At 41.0% G+C, this 26,893-nt stretch overlaps 1 protein-coding gene across 4 annotated transcripts in view; it reads left to right on the forward strand.

The window, feature by feature from the left end:
- Positions 1-26,893, forward strand: part of DNAI1 (dynein axonemal intermediate chain 1) — a 166,696-nt gene that overhangs the window by 59,951 nt on the left and 79,852 nt on the right. For all 4 annotated transcript variants that reach the window (XM_042804823.1, XM_042804826.1, XM_042804825.1 and 1 more), the window contains exon 13: positions 22,355-22,602. In XM_042804823.1, coding sequence (XP_042660757.1) covers positions 22,355-22,602 — 248 coding nt within the window. The remainder of the gene's footprint in view (positions 1-22,354; positions 22,603-26,893) is intronic.

The raw sequence follows: 26,893 nt of genomic DNA on the forward strand, positions 1-26,893 counted from the left end.
GTCAGCGCTGCCACTTCCCTTATCTTCGGTGAGGGGAGTGTCCGGAACTTGTTCCTCCTGCTCCATCGTGGTCCCCCTCTCCCAGGAGACAGTCCTCCACAAACTTTCTCCAACATGAGTCCCTCCCATAGGCCGCAGCGTTCCCCACACTGCTCTGTCATGGGTCACTAACTTCCTCCGACTGGATTCCCTCCCACGGCTGCAGCCCTTCCCGAGCTGCTCAGGTGTGGGACTCCCCCGCATGCTGCAATCCTCCCAGCACTGAATTACAGCAGCGGGGCTGCCTTTTCCCATGAGACCCCGGCCTTCTTTGGGCACAGAACCTTGATCATCTGAGCAGGAGCAACGGGCCATAAATCAGTGTCTGCTCCACCGTAGATCTTCCTGGGTGCCAGGGGGGGGCCGCCCTGCCGTCTCCCCATGGGATGCAGGGGGGTCTCTGCTCCGGCACACCTCCCCCCTCCTTTCTTCCTCCGTTCCTCCACTGACCTTGGTGTTCATGCAGCTGCAGCAACTCCTCCTCACAAGTCTGACTGCCCGTCACCACGTCCCTTCTTAAATACGTTATCGCAGAGGCGCAGCCAATTGGCTCAATTTCCCAAACAGAAGTGGAGCTGACGTGGAGCTGGGGGAGCTTCGAGAAGCTGCTCACAGGGGGCCGCCCCGATAGCCCCCTCCCCTGCCACCAAAAATCTCCACCACTCACTCAACCCAGGACAACCCTGAAGGACATGGGTCTGCTCTGTATTAATTTATGAGTGCCATTTGTGGTATGTGACTTTTTAATAGCTGTAAGGAGTTTTCCATGACAATGTTGTATTAATTAAAAGAAGCTACTGGGGAAAAAAAAAAAAAAAACAGGAAAGAAAATATAGTGATCAGACGCTTCTGAGGCAAGTGTATCGAAAGTCATTAATAACTAGGTCTAATGCTAATCTATGTTTTCATCCGTTAGGAAGAAATAAACAGAAAATCACTTCTTATAAGATGTTTTGATGAGACAAATATCTGGAAGCTGATAAGAAAAGGAACAATCAGATCAAATAGCTATTTAGATCCCTCTGTAGCAGAGTACAAGGCATCACTGTTCATTACAGTGTCCAAGCATATGTTCAAAGAAATTTGAGCAATGTAATCATACAGGGGGGAGCCCTATCTTGAGGAGCAATGATTGGAAAAAAAGCAGTGATGAAGCCCCACTGTGTACAGCATCAGAGATCCTTGGGTCTATAGAGAGGGGGTTTTGCAAAGGAACTGAGAAGCTAAAAGAGCCTTTTTTATTTAGTTCCAGAATGACCACCCTTGGAAAGGCATGATCACCACTGGTGACCTGCCAAGGAGAAGGGTAGTAAACTGGGAAGGGTTCAAAAAAGAGTGAAAGAATGATCTAAGAACAGGATGACTGATCTAGGAAACAAACTCAAGGAATTCAGTTTGTTCAGCTTGTCAGAGAAAAGCTTATTAGGTAGTTGGATTGCTGTCTGTTAACTCCCTGTGTTGGGAAAGCAGATCATGTAACAAAGGGATCTTTAATCTGCCAGACAAATAATGTAACAAGATCAAAGAAGCTGAAGCTACATGAATTCGGAGCAGACAAAGTGTGGCTTTTTAATAGCAAGTAATTGAGAACAATTAATTTTGGCATGTGGTAAATTCCCAACCTCTGGAAATTTTAAAGATATTTGTCTCTAAATTTTGGTCAGTCGCAGCCATGATTTTTTCACTTAAAACAAGATTTAATGTAGAAAATTCTTATGTTCCTTATTTCTTATATTTTTCAGGACTCTGATTTATTCAGTCTTTTAACCTTTCCAGAGACTGCTCTCTGCACTCTCTTGTGTTGTCTTTAAAGTTCATTTGCAAAACATCTGTATCTTCCTCCATGGTCTGACAGTCTTTGAAAAACCTCCCTAGTGGAATCAGTGTTAGAAATTTAAGCCATCATACATCTGGTTTATTGAGATAACTAATTGTGGTCAATTAAACATAATTACACTGAAAATTACAACACTTTAAAATCTGCTTTCCAAATACCAAATATCTCTTACCACACATACAGGCTCTGGGAATGTAAAATTGATGGTATCTATTATACTGTCAACTCTGTTAGTAAATATAACCTAATAAGTATTATACATTAAGTGAATCATATGAAAGATTAATTTTAGTTGGTGACTTAATTACTGATTTGTAATTTAAATTCTATAAGCTTTGACTAATTTTTCCTAGCCTTAACCTTTTAATTCATTTAATTTTAAATCAACTCATAACATCATCTTTCGCTGTAGCATTTTGTTAAGCATGAAATAGTAAAGAGTTCTGTTGATGTGTTTGGGGAAAAAGATGTATTAACAGATTTTACAGAGCCTGAGGATCAAAGGAGCTGCTCAGCCATCCTGTTGTGTCTCCGGTGCATTGCAGGCCATTAACTTCCACCCACTTACCTCTCTATCTAACCCAGCTGGTTTGATTAGTGCCTTTTTATCCACAGGAGACTAAACACTTGTATGCCATAGAGTCTTACCTGTTTGATAAAACCAGTTTGATGCCTTCCCTTTCTTAGCTTTGTCCCTGGAAACAGTTACATTAAAGTTACTGTTGAAATTCTTTTTTTAGCATTCACACAACAGAAACCAAGGAGAGATGGGTTAACTCTCTTTGTTACCAATGTCAAGGTGAAGGTCTCATAATGAAAATCTGCTAAAAGACTTTCCACGCCTCTATAATGAGAGACCCCTTGACTCAGCAGGAGAAGATGATCAACATACCGAGAACAGGCAAAACAGCTCTACACACTGCCTCTTAAAAGCATCATTTTATGCTCTATTTTAAAGAATCATTTTCTGAAATACAGATGTACTGTGCCCACGTTTTATAAACCAAACGCTATTTGTTTGGTTTTCTATTTCCCATTCCTACCAAATACTAAGGTTACATTATCATCATAACTTGACTTCTCCATAGCAAAAGTCCTGGAATCAAGTCTACTTCTCTCACTCTAGTCTAAGTAGCAAAAATATTGTTAGGGCCCTGAAGGCAGTAATAGTGTCTAGTGGCCCTGACCACCCTCACCAGCATCACTTCTCAAGAGCAGTAGGATGATCCCTGGCTGCCGAGGCCCCTGCACCTCTGTCTGCGTTATTAAGTATCAGCTCCCATCTCTTAAGGAGCATCCAGTGATTCCTGCAACCAACCCTGACACATATTCTGTTCCCCTAATAATCCAATGTTTAGGTAGATATACAGCAAAGTAAAATCTGGATAGAACACAAGCCAACGTTACTTAGCCATTATGTATTTACTTATGCCAGATACTTAATTATTTTTTCATATTAACTTGTACTTTAAAGGAGTGGGTTTTCTTCTGCTTGCTTTATTTTCCATTGCTAAAACCTTGATGTGTGTTACAAAGCAGATTTCCTAATCAGAGTGCTTGGAGTTATACCTGAGAGATAACAGTAGCAAGACTGAAGATCTGGCCTTGGTTTAGCTCTGCATTAGGATATCAAGGATGAGGTTCACTAACATGGGTAGATTCACAAAGGATAGGAATTCTGTAAAATCCTTTTCCCTGACAATAATCCAGATTTATGTGGCATTTTCTTCAGAGGAATTCCAGAGCCTCCATGCAAGGGTAGACTAAGTTATTTGTTTAGCCTCCATAGTGCTTCATAAGTATATCAGGGCTGATAAATGCCAAGGAGGTATGCCAAGGATCTGTTTAAGGTTAGTGCAGACACATATGTTAGTTCAAGGGAAAGTTTGGTATGCTATGGATTTGCTCTGGTTGGCTGCCAGGAAAAAGCTCTGGATCCAGTGACCTGAGAGGTCTTTCCATTTCCTCTGTTTCTCAGATCCAACTGTAGTTGTGAAATCAGCCACACAGATAAGGAATGCTGCAAACGCCATAAGTTTTATTTATTGCCTAATGCATAGTTTACTGTGGTTAATCAGTTCAGTAATATTAAAGCTGAAAAGTTTTAAAATCCTTGGTAAAAAGATAGGTCAACTGTTAATCTGTCATGACGATAGGAATACAGCCTCTGTAGTGAAGTGTTGCTGTTGAAAAACTCAGTGATCATACAGATACTTTCTACAGAATTCTGTTACGATTTTTTTAAAGTTAACTGTTGCAGGCTTAAATACAATCGGGTGATCTGCATTTTTCAGTTGCCTTCAGTCTTTCAAGCTAAGGAGGCACTTTAGTGGTGAATCCCTGTGTGAAGTTTGTAATTTGGCAAGCAGTTCCCTGGGAATAATAGAGGGGGATTTTGTGTATTGAGGGGGTTGCTGAAGAACACATCCTTGTTTCTGTCCTGTGATGTGTAGGGTGCTCCAGGAATTCTGAACAAACATGTTACTATCTGGATGAGATGTAGCAGATATGCCAGCTTGAAATAAATGATGATGTCTTTCAGCTGTAATGATTAAGTACCCTCAAACATGCTGCTCCAATCAGTTTATTTGGGTTAGATTACCTTATACTGTGACAGTACTTTTTTTTTGTTGTTTGTGTGCTGAGATGAAATTATCTGTCTCCTGTGAGCTCTGCAGAGTTTGTGATCAGACCTTCTGTACAGATGTTATTAACAGTGGTGTGACTGTCAGTACCACACCAGCCAGATGGGCTAGTTATTAACCCAGCTTCCACTTCTGTAGCTTTGTTTCTGAACTGAACTGAGCACCAAAATGCTGGGCACTATAGAAGAATCTAAGCAGAGAATGTAAGTTATGCAGCACTGCTGTATGAATCGGTGTGAGCAGCATGCATGTCAGTTAAACCCCAGAGTCACATCATATTGCAGAAGACTATCAACATGAACACACAGCATAAAGCATGCAAAATTTCCTCTCTGTAACTTCTCTCTATGACTTGATCTGCCCCTTGCTACACTGCATGCCATAGTCACACTTAAAGGCAAGGCAGTGTATGTAAATATTTCTTCTTACAAACCACAATAGGCAAAATATCTATTTGTGTGTAGTAACTTAACAAGTATATTAAGTAACAATTGTTTCTTTTGATAGATTCCCTTAAAGCAAAATCAGCTAGATTACTAAAGCATTCTGTGGGACAGAATTTAAGGAGACAGTGAATGGTGTAATATATACATCTGTGTCTATGATAAAAATAATGTATTTGAAATTGTTTTGGTTACAACATTAGGATTTATGATGTCTTCAGCAGAAAGCTATTTGACATATGAAAGGGAGAAGGAAGAACTAGAAGTAGAAAAGGTAATACTAATGAGCATGGGGAGTTGATGTTTCAGGGAATAAGGAAAACTTCTTTGGTAGTTAGGAAATCTTTCCCTGAGGGTAGTATGGTATTGCCAGGTCTCATCATTCAGAGATCACAAGGGAGGCTCTCAAAATCACGAGGTTATTACAAAAGATAAAACTTGACTTCTTTTTTTTTTTTTTGCCTTCTGTGCTTTCAGGGTAGAATCTGTTTGGTGTTTAGAACTTTCCTTTATTGCTAGCAATGTTTTGTTCTGAAACAAAGCAGAAACAGAACTTGTGTTTAAGTAATAATGCTGAGGCTTGGAAAAAAATTCTCCTGGTATTGCAGCAGTCCTGATAAACTTTCAGGAATTGGCAGCCCTGTTGTGGCTCCTTGCTACAACAAGTTCTATAGGACGCCTTGAACAAATGTAAGCAGTATCCCCTAATGAAGGTAGAGTCAGCGGTTCCCCCAGAAATGGACTTCTGTGACTTGAGAATAATCCCAGTGGGTTCATGCTTATGCTGATCTGATGACATGCAACTTTTGCCATTTCACATGTCTTATGAGACCAGCTTGCAGCTCTACTCTGGTCCCTGGAATACGATAGGAAATCACTGGTAAGTCACAGGTGTGGAACAGCTTTTCTAGTTTGATGATCCTTGCTGTTCATTTGCTTCCTTTAAATCATCTTAGTTTATCTGTAATGATTAGACTGCTTTTGTTTCTGAATTATTTGTGAGTTTTTAATATAATTTTCCAAATTTGTATTCTCACTGAGAAGAATTAATTAATTTTTGTAAAGGAAAGTTTTAAATACATTTTGAGATTTGCAAAAGGGTTTTCAAGATTTCCAAACAAGTCCCAATGGGATCTCCCATACTTTGAAGGCATCAGAGCTTAACTTCTTCTTATATGCCTCTTGTTCTGCAGATCTCTGACAGCTTCTAATCCTTCCAGACTTCACAGCATGCTCTGAAAACTGCAATTTCCTTTTCTTCTTTGAAACAAATCCTTATCATTTCTTGCATATGGTATTACAGCTGACAGTATGTAGTTCCAGCCTGAATACTAAGACTATGATGCTGTTTCTTGAGTTGTGCTACAGCGTATAAATGACCTCAGCTGGACTCTCAAGGTAGGTGTCACCAAAAGGAAATCTCAATTAACTTAGAAATTACAGTCAGCTGGGACCATATTCTATGTTGATCACCAGCTGATTCACATTTTAAGAAGCTATTGTTTTCCCACTTTGAATTCTATTATTTCTTGAATCATCAGCTTTCTCCAAGCCTCACTGGATGCCATTTGCACTATTAATCATGCACTTTGCCTTTTACTTAGCACATGTATTTACATAGCTGCTGAATTAGTTAAGAGAAAAGAGGGAATGTGACTTCCAGCTGAAGTGGAAAAAGAAACTGTTGTCAGTTTGGACAGACAGCTGCAGAGCAGGAATTCTGAAAACCACATGTAATGACCATGGTAACTGAGCAGTGAAAGCTTACTGTTAATTGGGATGATTACCACACCTTACTGGTATTTTCTGTGTTGGGTAGGAGAGGAAAATCAGGAAATATCTAAACTACTGCTAGGCTGTATTCTGATTTCATGACTAGGTTACCAGCATGTCTGGCTATGGAATTATATCTAATTTCTGTTCACATAAACAAGATCAGAATCATCCCACTGTCTTCGTTATGAAGGTACTTGATGATGTCTTCCTTCATAAGATAACATAAGGTATTCTGTTTGTTGGAAGGAACTGTAAATTAGCACATCGGTTTGATTTTAATCTTTGACTACTGCAGTGTTGGATTCATACAAAAGTCAAAGTATCGAGTTAAAGAATGATATAAAATAAGGATGGAGTGAGCCTCCAGAAATCATTTCTCTATATCAGGACAGACTTAATTCTGCCTAATGACTTCTGATAAATGTGTGGCACTTTTAAGACGAGTGTCTTAAAGCTCAAGAGGATGGGGGTCTTATCTCCTCTTAAGCAGCTTGTTCCAGTATTGTCAGACTTGTCTGAAGGAGAAAAAGAACTGAAAGAGTGTGTCTGATATCCCTTACCAGAGGGTTTTTTACTTTTAAAAAACTGAAATTCAGAAGTAAAGGAACAGAACTTGGACTGGAAACCAGGTGGGGAAGCAAGGACACGTTCTCCCTGGAGGAGACTCTCCTTTCCTGTGGCAATGCTGCCTTATGGCAACTGGGACATTTTAATTCCTTGTGCAGATGTGCATGCAGAGGGCCACTTTCTCACAGACTATGCCCTACCAATGGTTCTTTTGCATGAAAGCATCCACAGAGAAACATGCATGGGCTATTGACCAGTCATGTATTTTGCTTTGTTCTGGGAGATTCTCAAAGGACACTGAGTACCAAGGAAGCAGGGCTCATTCCCACCCCACGCCCTGTCCCTATATTGATTGGCAAAGATAGGGCTGAGGGTGTACACAAAGGCTCTGAGGATGCTCCAGCACCCTCCCTTTTGTGTGCTGTGTAGAGCAGAACAAACACCCGATATATCCTGGAAAAATTTGTCAGCTCCTGTCAATCAGCTGTTTACAGACTGGATCTGTGGGAATGCTGGCTCTCTACGGGCAGAGTTGCTGATGAAGGCATTTGGTGTAGTACCACATGTGTTAATGTTGGCTGACATCACCTCTGTACTATAAATATCCCCATTGGACAGTGGCACAGCATCTTGCATGTTTTCATGCCAACTTTACTTGCTTTTTCTAATAAAATATTTACAAACAATCCTGCCGTGCTCTCTGGCATCATGAGGCAGCTCTCTGAAGGAAACCATTAATTTTCTTCTGTACAGCATTGGCTGATTAGATGCTTTGTGGAGGAAGAACTGATATGAAAGCACAGAAATGAAAACAGCAATACTCCTGCCAAGCACTGTAGCCTGTTGCTACATGTTGCTTTCATTCATCATCTGGTTTTATTCATTTGTCTGAAGCAGTGCTAGTGAGTCAATCTTATCAGTGAACTACATAGACTGTGAAGCAGCTCTCAGGAGCAAAGAGCTTCCCTTCCTTGCCGTCTCCTCTCTGTAATCCTGCTCCTAACACCAGAGGTCAGCTTTCTACTGTTTGTTTGAAGACCTTTCTGCTCCAGCTGTGGCATCTAGCTGTTACAAAAGATAAACCAATGAGAAGATCCGACCCTTCTCCAGGCCAAACATGGCTTGCAGGAAGGGTTAAGGTAGAAATACTTAGGGGTTGGGTGACCAGTATTGCACTTCTCCCAGCAGAACCATAGTTGCCTTTGCCTTCTAGCCTGGTGCTGCAGTTATCTATTTGTTGTCCAGACTCACTTCAGAGCCAATGGACGTAACAGCTCCTCCACGGTGGACTGGGACTATAGAGGGGGGCAGGATCTCTGCCTGCCTGTTCTAGTTACTGAAATGGTCTCCATTGCTGTGGTGTGTGAGGTCCTTTCTGCCTTGACTGTCTGTATCTTCCCAGATGAGATCAGACAATGCTGCTTCCATTCTTACTGATGAAAAAGCGAAGCCAAGACACCCACAGGAGATGCCATGTATCCAGAGCTGCATTCATCTCAGATCCCATAGAGCAGTGCTAAAACCAGAAGGCTCTATTCCCGCAATTCCCACAGAGAGACACTGGTTCTGGAGGCCTTTTTTTCAGAGAGGTTATTCAACCTGGAGTGCTGCTCCTCAGGGCTTGTGCCATCACACAGTGATTCTGTTTTGGAGAGCCCCTAGCTTGTGCCAGCCATCCCTGGCTCCTGCAAAGAGCAGGAAGCTTAATGAGTCAGCTGTCTGTCTTTGCTAGCTAGTATACACTCAGAAAGCTGGGTCACCAGGCAGCTTTAAAGACCTAGTTCTTCTTAGATTTCATTTAAGAACTAATTAAATAGAGTGTTACATGCATGCAATATCACCATCAGTACCCAAAGATGACAATGCCATTTAAAATTACTGTATTTTCAGCCAGATCAGCAAGCACAAGGTCAGTAGGGTTAGAACACAGAGGAGGGAATTAAAAACGGCTGAGGGAAAGAGAGATCAGCATTTTTAGCAGCAGCCTACAGTGATATTGTTTTGTGTCAGTCAGGAAACTGGACTTGAAAATATTCTCCTATCTTGATATACACTCTGAGAATAAAAACTTCTGGCTATATCTGGAAGAGCAGTTGCAGAAGTGTGTTTTAGGAGGTCTGACATGTTGTATGTGCCTTCACGCACTGGAGAGTGTGTGCACATAGCAGGAGGGAAGAGGTGCTACTTCTGTGTATGAAGCTGGCGAGTCCTTTACTGGAATGTTGTATCCAGCTGTTAAAAGTTCATTCTTCAAAATGGATGTTAAAATTTAAAAAGGTTCAGAGATGAGCCACAGTATGACTTATGTTTGGAAACTCTGACTTACAGTGAAATACTTAAACAGCTCAACTTAGCTAATTAAGAAGTTTAAGCAGTGATTTGATTACTGTCTTTAGTGACTTGAAGGGAAAGGAAGGAGATATCTTACAGAACAGAACTCTTCCATCTTACTTTTTCATCTAGGACAGAATCTAGCAACTGGAAGTAGAATTCAGAGATCTCAGAAAGGTGGAAATAAATTGAATTTTTAATGGTGGAAGTAATTATGCATAGGAACAAATACAGGATTTATTCATCACAATGATCTTCTTTGGCCTTAGAATTTATAAATCTGTGTTGGGCTCATTCCATTATTAATTCTAGCAATATGTAAGTTACTTTGTAAGCTCCTGAAGTTAGATAGCTTGTCATTATTCCTAGGGCAGAATGGTACAAAGAAATTGTATAAAGCCCCATTAAAGACTTTTTCTTCAAAGACATTTCTCTTGTCTTTTGTTCTAGAGATGAGTGAGGATCATTTTTCAACAGAGTGGATCAGTAAAAACTTGAAGGAAATCTATCTAATTTAATGTTTTCAATAGAGTTGAAACTTTTGAGATGTCCAAACTCTTCTTAGCTTACCTTTGGTTTCTTGCGGCTGCAAAACAAAAACATATTCTTCAATATAACATTTTTCTCTGCTGATCCCCACTTAGGGAACTCAATCATAGTTTTCAGTTCTCCGCTTCATGCTTGGTAATATTTGCTAGGCTGACAAACTGTCAGAAAATACTCAGGAGTATCTGGATGCTAACCTCCACTGACTCATATTATAGGCCACTTCAGGTTCAGATTCTATCAAGAATACTTGAAAAATTCTGGCCATTGAAGGATAAGTGTAAACCAAATTTTTGGTTTTTAGAAACTTCTAACACCAGAACAGTATAAAGAAACCTGCATGTTTTGTGGTGGGATTTTTTGTTGTTGTTGTTTTGGGAGATTTTAAAAGTTATTCTCTGTTGTATGTTTTGTTCTTGAGGATATCATGTCACTGTAATATATGTGAGAGAGGATAAAAGTGAGGTTTAGGATGTTGTGGGATGAAGCCAACTAGAGAAGGTAGGAAAAAAATATTCAGGGATGCTTAAATCTCTTTATCAGTGAGGAATCTGAGTGGTGAATCATATAACTATCTTTGAGTTGTGTCTTCAGCAACTCCTCTACACTTCTGTTTTCCTGGCTATAAGATAAGGAGAATACAATTTTCATGTGTGAAAAACTAGAGGCTTACTCTGAGTGTAGGACTGGGTAATCTAGGCATCCTTAATTTTTCAACATTGTCACACTGGATTTAGATCATTGCTAAATTCTAGCAAGTGATTGCTGTTGTGAAGAGTCTCACCTGCCATAAAAGAAAGGTAGCAGGTATTGCTCCAAGAGCTATTTCCAACTGATTCAGCCCTAAGTTATTCTTACCAGGTGGAAGACAGCTGACTGGGATTCATTGGCATTCTCCAGCTCCTCCCATCAAATGGTGACTGATGAAGTGTTTTCCAGCACTGTGCAAGAGATCTTCATAGAAGGACAGTTCTATCAGCTTTTTTATTGTTTCATGAGTTCTTAAAAGTGAAGCCAGCACAGTAGATTCTCAGGATGCTGATATTGTGATGCCAAGAATTTTGAAGTTTGGAGATATTTCTCTCAGCCTTCCTGGGCACCCTTGGTGCTGTGTGACTGTATCTGTGTCCAGGCTGTAAGACTGTGATCAGAACAGGATCACTCCAGAAAAACACTGGGAGCTGTTTTTCACATTGTAACATGGTATTTGTTCTCTGAACTGAGTGTTCAGTTGTGTTCAGTTTCCCGGGCAGCTTAGCTTTGTCTTGCCCAGGGCCAGATGCAATCCCTTCATGTGCAGGTGAGGTGCCTAGGTGCACTCTGTTACCCACATTGGCTCACATAGGACAGGAGAGCGATGGTTTGGAACAGCACAGACTTTCTAGGTACTATGCAGTCCCACACTTCTTCCTCTGCTGCAGAGATGCTGGAGAGAAGCCAGACTGCCCAGCAGCAGGCTGGCTGGTGGGGACTAGAGGTGATGGGGAGCTAAACTCCCCTTTATCTCCCATAGAAAATCTGTGGTGTTGACCAGACTTGTAGTCCAGTTTGGTTTACATAGTGGCTGGCTTTTTATATAGAGCTGGGAGTCTATGAAGTTAGCTGTCACTAGAGAAAGGTGGAAGTTTCTTCTTACATGTATAAATACCTGATGGAAGGGAATAACAAAAACACAGCTGGACTATTCTCAGTGGTATCAAATGAAAGGATGAAAGACAATGGACATGAACAGAGATAAAGTCCCTTTAAACATCAGATGAAACTTATTTACTGTGAGGATAGTTGAGCAATGGAACAGTATCTACACAGCCTAGAGAGGCTGTGGATATGTCTCCTTGGTGATATTAAAAACCTGATTTAACAGAGTCCTGGCATTGTGTACTTGTTGACCCTGCTTTAAACAGAGGGGATTAGACTAGATGATCTTCAGAGGTGCCTTCCAATCTCAGCTATTCTGTGATTCTTTTCTTTCTTTTTCATCCTGTATTCATCATAACTAAGCATGAGCCAAAATTTGGCCCATGGTTTGCATAGATACTTGGTGCTTTATGTGACCTTTTTGGACCAGTTCTATTCCCTCATAACAGCTTGTTGCTGTTTGGAAATTTCACTCTGAAGGATCGTCTGTCTTATTGCTATAACTGCCCTTCTCCCCCCTGCCTTTGTTATCTGATCAAAGGATTGAAAGCTATTGCTTTGTTGCCATATACATTGTGAACTGGATTTATTTGAGACTAACAAATATAAAAGTTACTTCTGTTTTCATTCAGGTTTTTTAGAAAAACAATAATTTTTCTCTTAAATCTATTTTTAATAGCTCTTAAAAACCACTTATACTAACCACTGATCATATGCTTCACATATCTGCTCGAGATGCACAATATTTCATGTACTAAAAATAAAAGCAAGCCAAAAAAACCCAAATTACTGTGAGAAGAATGGAATATCTGGTGTATATTCCAGCCTTATACAAAGAGGAATGCTGAAAGATACTGTCCAGATTTAATGATCAGTAGCTGACTGCACAGGGGAATGGGAAGAGTACCATTAGGGACCTGGGAGATGCTTAACCACAAATTAGTAGGTACCCAGACAGTATCCTACAAGAAACATCACTGGATTTATGCCCTGTTTTTATACAGTTCCCTAAGCATTTGATGTTAACCACTGCTGCAAATGGGATAGGGGCAGTTGTCTGAGCTGTGATGGCTGCTTTTAAAATTCACTGTTGTTGAAGTACATGCCTGTGCAAAATTGACTTCAGGTTGGCCTGTGTGTGCCACTCTGCTTCTCTTTGTTCCTCAATCAATCCCTGTCTTCTGCCAAATGTCTTCAAAAAATTTCTCTGAGCTGCAGTGTCATTTCTAATTGTTTCCTCCATGGTCTGGGCTGTACATGTCCATCTCATCAGGCACCTGTCTGCTTTCAAGAGGCTGCAGCACCATCATAAAACTCTAGCATTCCTGTCTTTCAATTATAGAATACATAAGCATCTCCTGCAGTGTGTGCATCACCCTCAGAGCTCTTCAGGTCAGGAATACTGAGATGCTGGCAGCCTGGCTTGTTTGCAATAACAGCAGGCTGGTGTGATTATCCAAAGGCAGCACATTTATAGACGTCCATTTGTTGCGTAGTCCTGGGGACTTCTAAACGATGTGTGCCTCCTGGAAGCCCCCCACTTAGCCACTTGATGGCACTCTTAAATATTTAGTTGGTTGCAAAAGTTATCAAGTATGCCAGGTTTTTTGAACAGGAATAGAGGAAACAGAGCCTCAGGTATTAAATAGCGGAACAATATCAAGATTGCAGCTTAAGCCGAGCAAAACAAGAAAGGCAGGAACATTAGTTCAGCTGGTGGTGCCAACTGCTGCCAGATGTGTAATGGTAGGATTAGTACTTGTCCATCTTCCCAGCTCCAGAGTGATCTGCAGAGCCGAGTGCTTCCTCCTGAGTGTTGGAGCTGGGAAGTATCCTCCACTCCCTGGTTTCTGAGGAGCTATGGGAGTGAGTTATGTGAGATTGTTAGTCTGTCTATCTGAGGTTCAAAACATAAATGCATTCCTGAAAACAACAGGAGTATTGCTTTTGACATTATTGATATATGGAACTTCTGTAGCCCCCATCAGTCACCTTCTTCCTCCCTCATATGTGATGTGTATCCTCTGAAGTGCTGTGAGATGTATGGAGAAGAAAGGACTAAGACCACAGTAGCGAGTCTTGGCACAGTAGGGTCTTGAATACGTATCTCCCCATTGCTCCCTGGTTTCTGAGGAGCTATGGGAGTAAGTTATGTGTGATTTTTAGTCTGTCTGTTTGAGGGTCAAACATAAATGCATTCCTCAAAACAACAGGAGTGTTGCTTTTTACATTATTGATATGAAGAACTTTTACAGCCCCCATCAGTCACCCTTTTCCTTCGTCATATGAGATGTGTATCCTCAGAACTGAGAAGTATGGAGAAGAAAGGACTAAGACCACAGTAGCTGGTCTTGACACATCAGGGTCTGGAATACAAATCTCCCTGTTGCTAGTCTTGTACGTTTATCATACAAGATAAAGATATGGACTCTCTCTCAATTTTATTTGAGTATCTTCAGGGTGCAAGTTAGCATTCATAACATACAGCCAGTTGCACAGTTACTATTTACATTGTAAGCCCAAGCCTTTATGAATATCTTATTTAAAGGTGAAAATTTTTAAAAGAATTGTAGTGCCTTCTAGAACTATCATTCAAACCCCTCTCTGATCAGAATGAGACAACTCTGGTTTTACATACAACATTGCAAACTCAGACCAGTCGTATATTCCTTCTCTTTTTGCAGTGCTCACCTGCTCACCTTTATGTGAACCAGGGGAGAGCTGAGCTGCAAGCCAGATCCTCCTGCTGTTTTCAGGAAGGCGCTACATCTTTTCATCCTGTTCTCTCCTGTTCTTATCTGCTTCTGATCCTCTGCTCTCACATGCAATGACAAACAGTGCATTTTCCCAGGCGTTTCCTAAATCTCTCATTCTTCTTGTGGCCCAGTTGACTGCCGTCTCTCTTCTATTACTTTGCCAGACTGTATTTTAGAGTAAGACACAAGCATACCTGACAGCTTGTTTTCTTAAACGCTATTTTTATCTATCCATCTGTGCCTCTGAGGTGTGTGTTTTGCCTCTGACATGTGTGGAACCCACAGCAGTTATCAGGACAGTGACATGGCCTCAGAACATGCATAAATCATAGCTTGCCTTATCACCTGTCAATTTTGTCATTTCTAAAATGTTCAAAAGACTTAGTAATTCTGTTTTTTTTCCCTCTCCTATCCAAACTGCAAGTTCTGTATTTCCTAAACAGAGCCCCAGCTAATAACATTAACTTGATCAGGAGTACTGTACTAGGAATTACTCCAGCAGCTGGTGAAAGGTGCCAAACAGAATGTTAAATTTGACATTCAAACACTGGGATCAGCATAAACCTAAATGATCTATGATTTGCCTCCATTGTACTGATGGGCTACTCAGAGCTTGCAGAGCTTGCAGTGTCAACACTGCTAACTGGAGGGTACATATTTCCCTGGGATGGGAAGTGCCTGTGCTTGCCGAGTTCATCCCAGCACAGGTGGTCTCAACGGGGGTGTTCAGCTTCCACTGACAAATGTCAGAAAATAAATGCCAGTGGAATTATCATCTGAGACAATGTCTCAGAGGGGGTGCTGTTGGGATGCATTGTGGCCCTGGAGCTAGGCATTGTTTTCATTGGTCCTCTGGACAAAAATATAAACTCACAGCAGATGAAATGTGTGACTGATGAAAAGGCAGGTGGAGTTGTAAATCATGCTGGGAACAGAGCTGTTGTACAGTGTGATTAATTTTGTGGTGAACTGGAATTATTCAAACCAAATAATGCATTTTAATACAGACAAATATAACATTATACCTCTCTAAACAAGGAGGAATGCTGTGTTTTGGAAGACAGGAACTCCAAAAAAAAAAAAAAAGAAAAAAAAAAGCTTTGGTGGACAAACAATAAATGTAAGCTCCCAGTGTGATTTCTTGGCAAGGAGGGTGAACATGATCCTGGAGTGCGAACAGGGAGTCCCAAGTGGCAGCAGAGATACGACTTAAGCATTAGTGAGACTGATACTGGAATATTATGTTTGGTTCTGGAGCCAACATTTTTCAAAGCATGCAGACAAACTATAGATAGTTCATTAAGGAGCCCCAAGCTGATTTGCGAGTTGGAGAAGATGCCCTAAAGGTGGAGAGAGGACAATATCCAGCTGAAATTTGGACTGCAAGTGAATTTTATCTGGCCCTAGCACAAGTTCTAGCCATGTCATGTCCCCCACATATCTGTGGAAAGTTTTTTAATATTCTATTCTTCTCCACATATGTTAAGAAGCTGCTTTCTCTCTGCAACTGTGAAGGTGTGCAGCCACTGGTGTGGCAAAGCTCATCTTGGCTCCCAGTTTTCTGCTAAGCAGGCCTCCCTATGGAATGCTGGTGAAAATAAATGAGATTTTTGAGTTCAGGCTGTGAAGTTTCTTAGAAGTATGCTGGAAGGTGACTAGTGTTCAGGTTTAAAGTATCTTAATGAAGAGAAAGCACCAGATATGAAGGAAATCCTTCATCCAACCAAGATAGGCATAGAAAAAATTCACAGTGGGAAGTCAAACAAGGAATTAGGTGCAGCTTTTTAATCACTCAAAGTGATTAAATGTTGAAACAACCTGCAAAATGAAACAGTGGCTTCTGTGTCTTTTGAGATCTACAAATGAAGTAAGTATGCATACAGTAGCCAAAAACAAGTTATTGGGCTAAAAACAGGATATACCAGCAACATTTGTGAGCCATGAAATAGAGGAGGCCAGGCTTTCTGGCCTTGAGCTATGAAGTAACGAATTCTCAAAACATTTTCTTTTCCAGGAAAGGACTGTTTTGAAAGTTCAGTGTTAGTCTTTTCTCTGCCCAAAGTGTGGATCACAGCCAGATCCATAGTGATCAGGTCTTGTGTCAACACAGCAGTGTACATCAGTACTTCTGGGCATTTTAGGTAATAGGAGCAGAATAGGCATCAGTGATTCCAGTTTAAGTTTCTCAGGGATTCTGGGATGAAGCCTGCTTGAGCAGAGTCCTGTGAAGCCCAGTTTTGCTCCCTGTTATTACAGCTTGCTGTGGTGTCTTTGGCAGTCCTCTCCACTGTCCTTTCACATTCCCTTGGCTGTAAAAAGGAGTGCTGCAGATACTGGTTTAAAGCACGCTGAAGTGCTATAAAACTTCCAGTTATTATTGTTACTCCTCAAGAGCCTTTGAAAACACATTCAGCATATGTCCAAACTCTCTGAGCTCCTTGGAAGGATTTGTTCCTTCCTGATTTTCCTGAACTATTGGCATACAGTTAAGCTCGAAGTGCCAGCTGTTTCCTTTCTTGCAGCACACCCATTCTGTGACCGCAGCAAAGCATGGAGGTGGCAGAGCTACTTAAATAAGCCAAGAGAGAGTCTTGCTGAAGCAGTGCAAGCTCACCCAGCACATTTCACAACAAGTTAGATTAGCCTGTGCTCAGTGGCCTGCTGCACACGTTTTGCTCACTGATAGAAAAAAAAAGTATTGAGAATTCATTAATTTGTGACTTGCTCAGTCATCTGTCTATGCCATGCAGGCTGTAGCACAGGCAAATTCTTAGGCTGTGCTCAGGGTTTTGTAGGCCTGGAGAATAATAATAATTTGCTTGCAGAAATTTGCTGGCCTGCAGATAACCTTTTTTGTCCTTTACACTTTAAATATCTGAAAGGCAAGTAAACAGCTGAGCCATTTCTTTGTGTACCAAAATTTTTGTCTTTGAAACTGAGCTCTTCTCCCTCGAGGAGATCGCCTAACTGAGTGTAAAGCACAGCCAGCCCTTCCCTTGGCTTCTCAGAAATCCAAGCCTAGAGGGTAAGGCCCATCCAGCAAGCTCATCAAAGTGTGGTCATGTCTAAGAAAGGAGGATATGTGTGCTTGTGCAGCTGTGGTGCTCAGAAACAAGCAGCTGTTCACAATTGTGCTTCTCCATCTTACTTCGTTTTTTTTTTTTTTATGTGCTCTTGAAGCAGAAAGGACAGATTTTAAGCAGCAGTGGTTCCTTTTAGCATGGTGATTTCTTGGTCCAAGCCATATCAGCGAGACATCTGTCAGACTTGATTTATAGAAAGACATGTATCACAGGATCTAAGATGTAAAGTACAGTGTTTGGGGTATTAAATCCTCCAAAAAGAAGGTAATTTGCCAGTTTATTGCAAATATTTACTTTGATTCATGACCATGAAGAGTCCCCACACTGAGTTTTACTATGTGAATGCAGGATTTACCCCAAGCATTGTAGTTTCTAACTTGTTACGTTGAGCATGCTGGTTCAGCCACTAAGCATTTTTGAGGAAATGGAGGAAAAACGTGTTGCATGGGGGTTTTTTGATGAACCAAAAGGGAAAGATGCAAATAAAAAAGAATTCTGTCCAGCAAACAAAATATTTTGATCTGATATTGAACATTTGCTGGTTCTTTTAAATTGAGCTAAGGAAAAAATAGAAATTAATTTGTTAAAACAGGCACTTAGTAAGCATCAAAATGAAAGATTTAGATGATGTTCAGATTTTTTGTTTTGCATGAACTATTTGGTGATACCACAATGATATTCTGAGGTACTTTGCTACCACTAAATATTTTTCTACAAAGGGCTTGGGCTGAATCTGTCCAGCTTTAAATGCAAATGCAGATGAATATTTTGGACAGCAGTAATAGTTGGTTTGAAACCTACTTCTGATTGCATGTGATGTTTAGAAGCTCAGTTGTCCAGGTTGAGACCAGTAATCATGCTATCTGCAATTTCATTAGCACAAGTTCTCTTCCCACATGCACTTGTTATGTGTCAGGGTCTGAAATGTAACCTCTGCTCTGGTGAACACTGAGGATCCTCATGACATGCAACTCTTCCTCATTACAGCAAATCTGTTCATTCTCCTCTTCTCGCTGTGCTGCCTTGTGTCCTCCTGTAAAGTAGAGGAACAAGTCCTCCTGGCACTGATTGTTAGAATAATTGTCTGATATCTCTAATATCTCCAGCCCTCCTATGTCAGAAAAATAGCCAGTTTGCACTTTGTGGGTCTGCATGGAGCAGATATGCTTCACTCTTCCAGTCCATGATGGTGCATCCATGCAGTGCAGAGCAGCTGTCTCAGACCTGAAGCTGCTGCTTGCACCTCCAGCAGTGGTGTGACTTATCTGCTCTGGGGCCTGCACCTTCTGCTTTCCTCTGTGCTTTGTGATCTTCTAACATTGTGAGCTACTTGCATCCTGAGAGACACAGGATTTGGGGCACACTGCAGTGCTCTGCTAGTTTTTACTGAAAAACGCAAACCTTTCTCTTGTAAAGGCCATGCTTCAGAGTTATAACACAGATATGCATCTGTGGGTATGTGCTGTATGTCCCATTCTGGAACATTGACTTTTGCTAATGAAATAAGCCTTTTTTTTTTTTTTTTTTTTTTTTTTTTTTTTTTTTTTTTTCATTTATTAAAGAACATGTTGGTATGTCACAGTTTAGTACTCTGGGTGAGAATTCACCCTTCACTGAGATGGATTTATATGCCTACTCTCAGAAGGTTATTGTTTTACCGGGATTTATGTGCCTTGTTTCAGTGTTAATTGTGGATTATTCTCATCAATTTGCCTTTCATCAGAAATAGGCTGTACTTTAGCAATCACATTATCCGAACTTACATGCAGTATTCACACATCTGTGATTTAACCTACATCTACAATATTTCACAACATAAAGGGGACAACGAGTAGGATTTAGGTCTTGGATTAAGATGAGTTTAACAGTCAGTAGAGGACTGGCCATTAAAGCCAGTGGAGCCCAGAGAACAAGTCAGCAAACCTAATATAGGGATCTTCTTTAAGGTGAGTTTTCTACACTCAGTGAAGTGAATTGATTGATCTCTACTGATAATAGCAGGAGCTTGGACTCAGCGCATAGCCATCCAGCCACACATAGGCCTACATTTGGGTGTCTTAATCTGCAAACTGAACCCTATGTTTCACTCTGCCAGAGCTTCTTCCCAAGACCCTGCTCTTTTCCTGCCAGGCTAACCCCCAGGTGGATTTGCTGAATCTGATGAGTTATTTACTCAGTGAAGGTCTGCTTCATCACCTCTAACTGAGGAATGTGGCTGGCCTGTTACTGCCAGATCAACAGAGAGAGAAGCACCTCCTAAACCCAATTCAGGTCTTGGATGGCTGACTCATCCTATTAAGAGGCATCTCCTCTGATGTCTGTGTAGGGACCATGGGGGACAGTTGTCTGAGGCCCCTCAGCACAGTACCAATAGATTCAAAATGTATGTGCACCACAGAATTTTTTGGAAATAACTCCTGGCTGGTCAGCAAACTCCAGGAGAAATAAGAGCATGAAACAGGTTGAACTCAAAGGCTGTCTAACCAATTTGATTTCATAGTCTATTCTGCTGTGAGTTACTCCTAGTAGGACATTTCCACAGCCTTCCCAAGTCTTTTTGCTCCTGAGGAGAGGAAGGATTCATTCTTATCGTGGCTGAATCTCAACTTAATACCAGTTTGTCCTGGTTTCGGCTGGGATAGAGTTATTTTTTTTTCTTAGTAGCTAGAATAGTGCTGTGCTTGAATTCAGTATGGGATTGGGTATGAGAATAATGCTGATAACACACTGATGTTTCCAGTTGTTGCTGAGAGATCAAGCGCTCTCCAACTCCCTGTGTCCTGCCCATACACAGGTTGCACAAGAAGCTGGGAGGGAGCACGGCCAGAGCACCGGACCCAAACTGGCCAGTGGAATATTCCATATCATGTAACGCCATGCCCAGTATATAGAAGAGGGGTGGCCAGGAAGGAGGGGGTTCCCTGTTCCAGGATTGTGGTTCTGGGATGTTGGGTTTTTTGGGATTGCTGGCCAGGAACAGGCTGGATATCAGTCAGCAAGTGGTGAGCAACTGCATTATGCATTGCCCATTTCTACTTTATCTTCTTGTATAATTTTATTTCAATTATTAATCTGTTTTTATCTCAACCTATGAGTCTCCCTTTACCCTCCAATTCTCCCCCGTCCCCTGGGTGAGAGAGGGTGAGCAAGTGGCTGCGTTGTGTTTGACTGCTGGACGGGTTTAAACCATAACACAGTTCAATGACGTTACTTGGCTAAGAACAAAAACAATTCTGTGAATTCAAAGGACAGGCAAATCTCTGATGGAGAAAGCCAATTCACTTTCTTTTTAGCTGGAATTCTAGGAATAAGTTTCCCCCTCTTCCAAAAACATATGTTAAAAATATTATTTGGGTTCAGATACATTTAAAGTAATGCCAGTATTGCAATCTCACCTTTCTGCAAAATAAAAAAGCCATTTCCCCTGCCTGGCCCCAGTGTACAGAGAGACCTGTGAAAATAGAATATTTCCACAATCCAAATACAAAGCAGCAGTAATAGTTTTGTGATGTGTGAGTTTCTTTACTAGCTCTTTGAATGTTCTCTATGTGGCTCAGATAAATTTGAGGTAAGCAATGTCTGTACCTGCATGCAGATTTGTGATCAACTTGCTGCCAAGGAGAGTTCTCTGAAGTTAGTGTTATCACTGAGGTACACATTTACCAAGTCCTTATGCTGCAGGCTGGTCAAAATGTTAAGAAAGGTGGGAAGCACTTTTAAAAGATGACTGTTCCGGAAATAGAACATACGTTGGGTACTTGAAGCACAGAAAGCAGTAAATTTGTTTCCCATATATTGTGTGCCTGAGGGCATTTGACAGTAAGAAAAAGCACTTGGAGAGATAGCTAGGATACTCAGAGAGAGAATTGTTTTCATAGATCAGGAAAGCTCCTTCTTTGCTTCTGGAGAGCTTATCTACATCAACAGCTTTTCTTCCTCTTTAAAAGAATTTGGAAATTGTTTTTTAGATGAACAGAAAACCTAAGAACTGCAGAGACAGTCAGGATATGATAAAAAAAACCCACAAAAGAAAGATGGTCCTATTGAGAATATGGAGAGCTAATTTCAGGCAGCGCAAAGGAAAGGTGAAACTAAATAGAAAAGAAAATGGAAAGTCTTGGCAAAAAAAGAGCTTCTGTGCCAAGCAAGGAGGAGATGTTGGACGTAAGCAGAAAATAAAGCTGTAGTGACTTGTGCATTGTAGTTATGGGTAATGGCAGTGGATTTGATGCTTTACAGATACTTCAATTAAATGCTTTTCTTTGAAGATGCAGTGGAGACTGTAATATCAAATATTGCCAATACAGAAATTGAAATGACACTCTCCATGGTTCAACCTGCATATCTGCATTGTTAGTGAAATCCTAGCCCAAAGAAAGAAGAGTCCACAAGATTCTTCCTGTGTATACACTTTTCCTCCAAGGCTTCTCAAGTCTCTCTCCTAGAAAAAACTTGCCAAAACAGTAGTTTTTCTTCATAAACACATTTTCCCTATGTCCAGGGGATGACATGGAGGGAAAGTTGTTCAGATGTAGGCATGCCAACGTGAGCATTTGGTCCTGTGACTTATGTCCTTCCAACATGACTTTGTAATCAAGTGGGTTTTAGGCATAAGTGAGTGCTGTCAGATTGTATGTCTCTATATTAGAGGGTCTCGGAAACTGATTTAACAGCAAAGCTTCTCCTTGTTTAGATGACTTCATGAAGCAGGGTCACGGCATGCTTCTTCTCTACACCATGAAGAACCCCTCCTTCCCAGAATATGTCTTTAGCAGTGAGAGCGGCATAATGTGCCTGGACTTCCATAATGATCATCCCTACCTCGTGGCAGTGGGCTTCTATGATGGCAATGTGGCCATCTACAACCTGAAGAAGGCAACCTCCCAGCCCAGCTACAAAAGTAGTGCTAAGTCAGGAAAGCACACAGAGCCAGTGTGGCAGGTAAGGGTGCTTCTCCTTTGCTCTAACTGGGCTTTTAACTGGGTTGAGTTTGGGCATAGCAGGAAAAATGCCATATGGGAAAAGGTGTTGGTTTAATAGATGTGTTAGCAATTGATTATTGAGTTGTATTTCAAGCTAATTTTGAAACATACAGAAAGGCAAAGCAACTGTATGAATCCTTGGTCCTCAAAAGAAGCTAAACATGTGAGCAAAAGTTTTCTATAAACAATTATTTATCCTTAGTTTTCATTTTAATAAATGACTTTTGTTTGGGGAGAAGCGGATACCCTCTGTATATACCAGCATGCAATGATATTTATGTTCCAAATACAAAATCACAGGGCAGCAAGTGATGAGCAGTGTGTAAAATGTGTATATGAGCACTAAAAGAGAGCTCAGTTGGGTGCAATAAACCCAGTGGCAGCTGCGTGTGGAATTGATTGCCACTGGGATTCTAGACACTACCTTGTAGTTGACCTTGAAGTATGCTAGTGAATTAAGAATTGTGATGTACAGGTAATGCTCTTAAAGTAATGCCACTGTGGCATCTATCACAAAGAGTCACCAGATGGATGATACTGTGAAGGACTGGGATGCATATATTGCTACATCCAGCTAACTTTATAGCTATGTCTACCATGTAACCATGTAATCTGTGTTAATTGGAGCACTGGAAGGCATATGCGCTTCTGATCTCATTTACAGCAGTAAAAGTGTGGCAGCACAGATTTCAACATGGTCTGTATGAGCCTGCTGAGGTGCAGGGATGTGTATTTGGTTTGCTAGCCTGAGATACAGGTGTTGCTGCCATTAACTATTGCTGTCACCTCATTCAGGCTGCCTAATACAGTCATACATCTAGGCACACTGTCAATGTTTCTTGTACTTTGGCACATGCCATGCATGAATTGTCTGCCAGCTATGGCTCCTTGTTATTGCATCTTCCAATAAAAGTCTAAGAAATCAACAGATCATGATGGGGTTGCAGATGAATGTGGAATATGCCAAGAGCAAGACTGGTGCTTGCTATAAACAGAGAGGTTATGCAAATGTAACATTTTAGAGAAGACCTGAATTTTATATTTGCTGCTTGTCTGTCCAGAGCTTTTCCTGTAGCAAACATTTTTAGCTCTTCTTACAGGTTATCGTGGTACCCCAGCCATGGGGTGTTATCATAATACCACATGTCAGGCACATACGCAGAGGACTCCAAGATTTTCCCATTGTCATTTAGGCTTCCAGTAAAAATGCCCGACAAAATAGTAAGTCATATGCGCAACTTTTCATGGCCTTGCAGTGGCATGCTAACAAAACGTCAGCAGTTGTTGCTGAACACTATAGATGCCAGAATCCCAGATCATTCATGCCTCAGATGATATTGGGAAGGACAGAGTATGTTTAAGGTGTGTTATTAGTGGCCTCATCCCTATAGATCAGAAGCAGGTATCTTTAGAAGTAGAAGCAGTCCATAAGGGTTTTTTAGAGGTAGGTTTATGTGTACCACTTGGCAGCAATGTGACAGAGAGGTGAAAAAAATCATTAAGCACTCTAAAGAGTTAGTTCTGAAATGAGAGAAACTATCTCATGAATATGGATAGGTGTAGGTATGCGTAGACTCTAGTTCCTGCTTGTTTGTTTTATTTCCAAAGGTTGAGTGCTGAGAATCATTATTCTTAGTTTTCTTCTGCAATAAAGTACCAATATTTTTAGTGAACTTTACAGTTTTTGTCTTTCTGCAAAACTAGTGAGCAAGGGTAGTAATAAGGTGATTGTACAGCAATCAGGACAAGATCTTGTACCTCTGTTGGAAAGACCTGAGCTGTAGGCAAAAAGGGACAGGAAGGACTATCTGTTAGGCTGAGACATTGGATTGTTATTCCTCATTCAGCATTAAATTATTCTAGAAAGCGATGCCTTGTTTCTCATATTTAGTTCAAAGATGCTCTATTCTGCCCCACCAACACCCCAACTAGTCTGAAGCCTGGTCTTTGTCTAGACCACCCGGTGCAGTCCTCATTTTTGTAGAGACTGCAAGCCCATGACTTTGAAGACTAATTAGAAAAGGAACAAAGTTCTCCTGAGCAATTAGGAGCCTTTGTTCTCTGGATTGCCTGGCTCCTTCCTTTTGAAACAATACAGCCCTTTCACAATGGAAGCAAAATGGGAAATAAGTAAAGCAGGCTGACAGCTCTTTTCTTGTGCCATTTCATCTTCAGTGACTTAGTAATATTTCAGTAAGTTTGCATAAAACAAAGCTGATGTAACATAGCCCATTATTAAGAGTAAAATAAAATAATATAAATTTTCTAATTCTGTTACCTAAGAATGAGTTTGTCTGCCTGATACTGTTCCCTATATTTTTAAAAAGCATAGAATGTCTTGTTATAGATATGGCAGTTGTCTTCCATGTATTAAGTGCTACTGCACTGTAAATAATGGAAAATTCTGGCTTGTTTTAAATTACACATTTCTAATTCCTTAGTACCAATTGATTAAGATCCAAAACCAGAAAGGAATATACACATACATAGACATGTGAATGAATATGCGTGCAGTGCAATGAGGCTAATACACCACTGAAACCTTAGGTCTAACAGGAACATAGAATCAGAAATGGTCTCCCAGGTCAGTGAATTCAGGCATCTGCCTTTCATGGTGAGCACCAGCTTAAAAGGAGTCAGATTCTGGGAAATTGTGAGAAACCTGTCATGTTCTGCTGGGCAAAAGCCTATGTGGGATTAAGCTAAACCCCACTGTAATCAAAATAATGCTTCAAACAGTCAGCAAAATCCTCACACTCCCATCATCTCCATCACTGAGTACTCCTAGAAAGCAAGTCTCTGGACAGGGTATCTGTTTGAGCCAGTGTCTCAGTCCCAGGTCTTGGCTCTGAATGTTAATGAGGGTGGACAAAGTGGGACAACTGGACTATGCTTTGGCACCCAGAGCCCACGAGAGCAGTCTTCTCTGGGGAAGGACTCTCAGCTAGAGCCTCTCCCTTTGCCAGCCTTTGAGCTTTGTTCTTACTTTCTCCCTTCTTTTTAAAAAAGATGATGATTAGGGTTTGTTTACAGCTGAGAACTCTGCTTTTTTTCTTACCTTTCATCACTGGGTTATACTAAATATTTTAAGTTCGAAGCGTTTAGAAGCTGGAGCAGTTCAGAAACAGGGATTGATAACTGAAACTATCTGCTGTGTCAACATTTGTTTCTGCTGTTCAATCTCCCTTCTAAAACATATCTTATTCAACAGATTTGTTTCCACTGTGTGCCTGTAGTTTGCTTTCACATCAAACCAAAAGGACGTTATTTCTGCTGGCTGCTGGGACTGGTACAGAGCCAATACTGCTGCAGAGACTTAGAAATATTTTTTTTTAACTTGCTCACCATCAGAATTACTGACTAAATTCCCATTGCAGAGTGTTGACCCTAAGATCTGCAAAGGGAACATTTCTTTTGGCTGTGCTTAGAGCAAATCTCAGCTGTGACAAGCTTGCCCATGTGCACAGTGTGATTTGGCTGTGCTATGGAGAGATCACTGCTTAGAAAAACAACTTGGTTCATTGTTAATTTACTGAAGCTGATCTGGCCTCCCTGAGGAGCTGATACTATGGAGCTTCAGATGGCATCCTGAAAGAATTATTTTCTGCTTTCTATTCATGCATGAAAGGAGAAAGGGCTGGCCACTGCCTGCTAATTCTTCACCAAATGCCATTCAGGTTAAATGTGACACTCGTGGTTAGGACAAAAACGACAAGGCAGGACAGTAATAGTCTGCAAACTGCCAAAGGAAACTAGGGGGAGTATCAGCTTGCAGAATAGTTTCCCAGCAGAACTTGTGGCAGTCCCATCTCAAATGTAAACCAGATAAAATATACCTGAGACTTGCTCACTGTAGTTTGCCCCATAATTGTGTGATCCTTCTCCATCTCTACTTTCTGTGTTCTAATCTAAGTCCTTAAATAAGTCTACAGTGAACCTTAGCAGTTCATGAAGCCATCCCAGACTCACTGAGGTCTTGTTTTGCTGATGAAAGTGAATGAGTTCAGTTACAGAATCACTTTAAAGTCAGGATGACCTGCTGTTCTCCACCCCACTCCATGCTGCTGGGCACAGCTCCACAAACCAAAAAAAAAAAAAAAAAGGCCTTTCCAGGAAGCTGATTGTATTCGCTGTACTTAGGAGAAGAAAAAGCATTTTATTCATAATTCCCTGTCACACCAGCACATTGTTTCATTTCTGATGATGGGCAGACTCCTAAATCTGTCATCTGCACTCAGACAAACAGATTT

Source organism: Tyto alba, unplaced genomic scaffold (genome assembly GCF_018691265.1).
Source record: "Tyto alba isolate M040663 unplaced genomic scaffold, T.alba_DEE_v4.0 Super-Scaffold_42, whole genome shotgun sequence".
Lineage (NCBI taxonomy): Eukaryota > Metazoa > Chordata > Aves > Strigiformes > Tytonidae > Tyto > Tyto alba.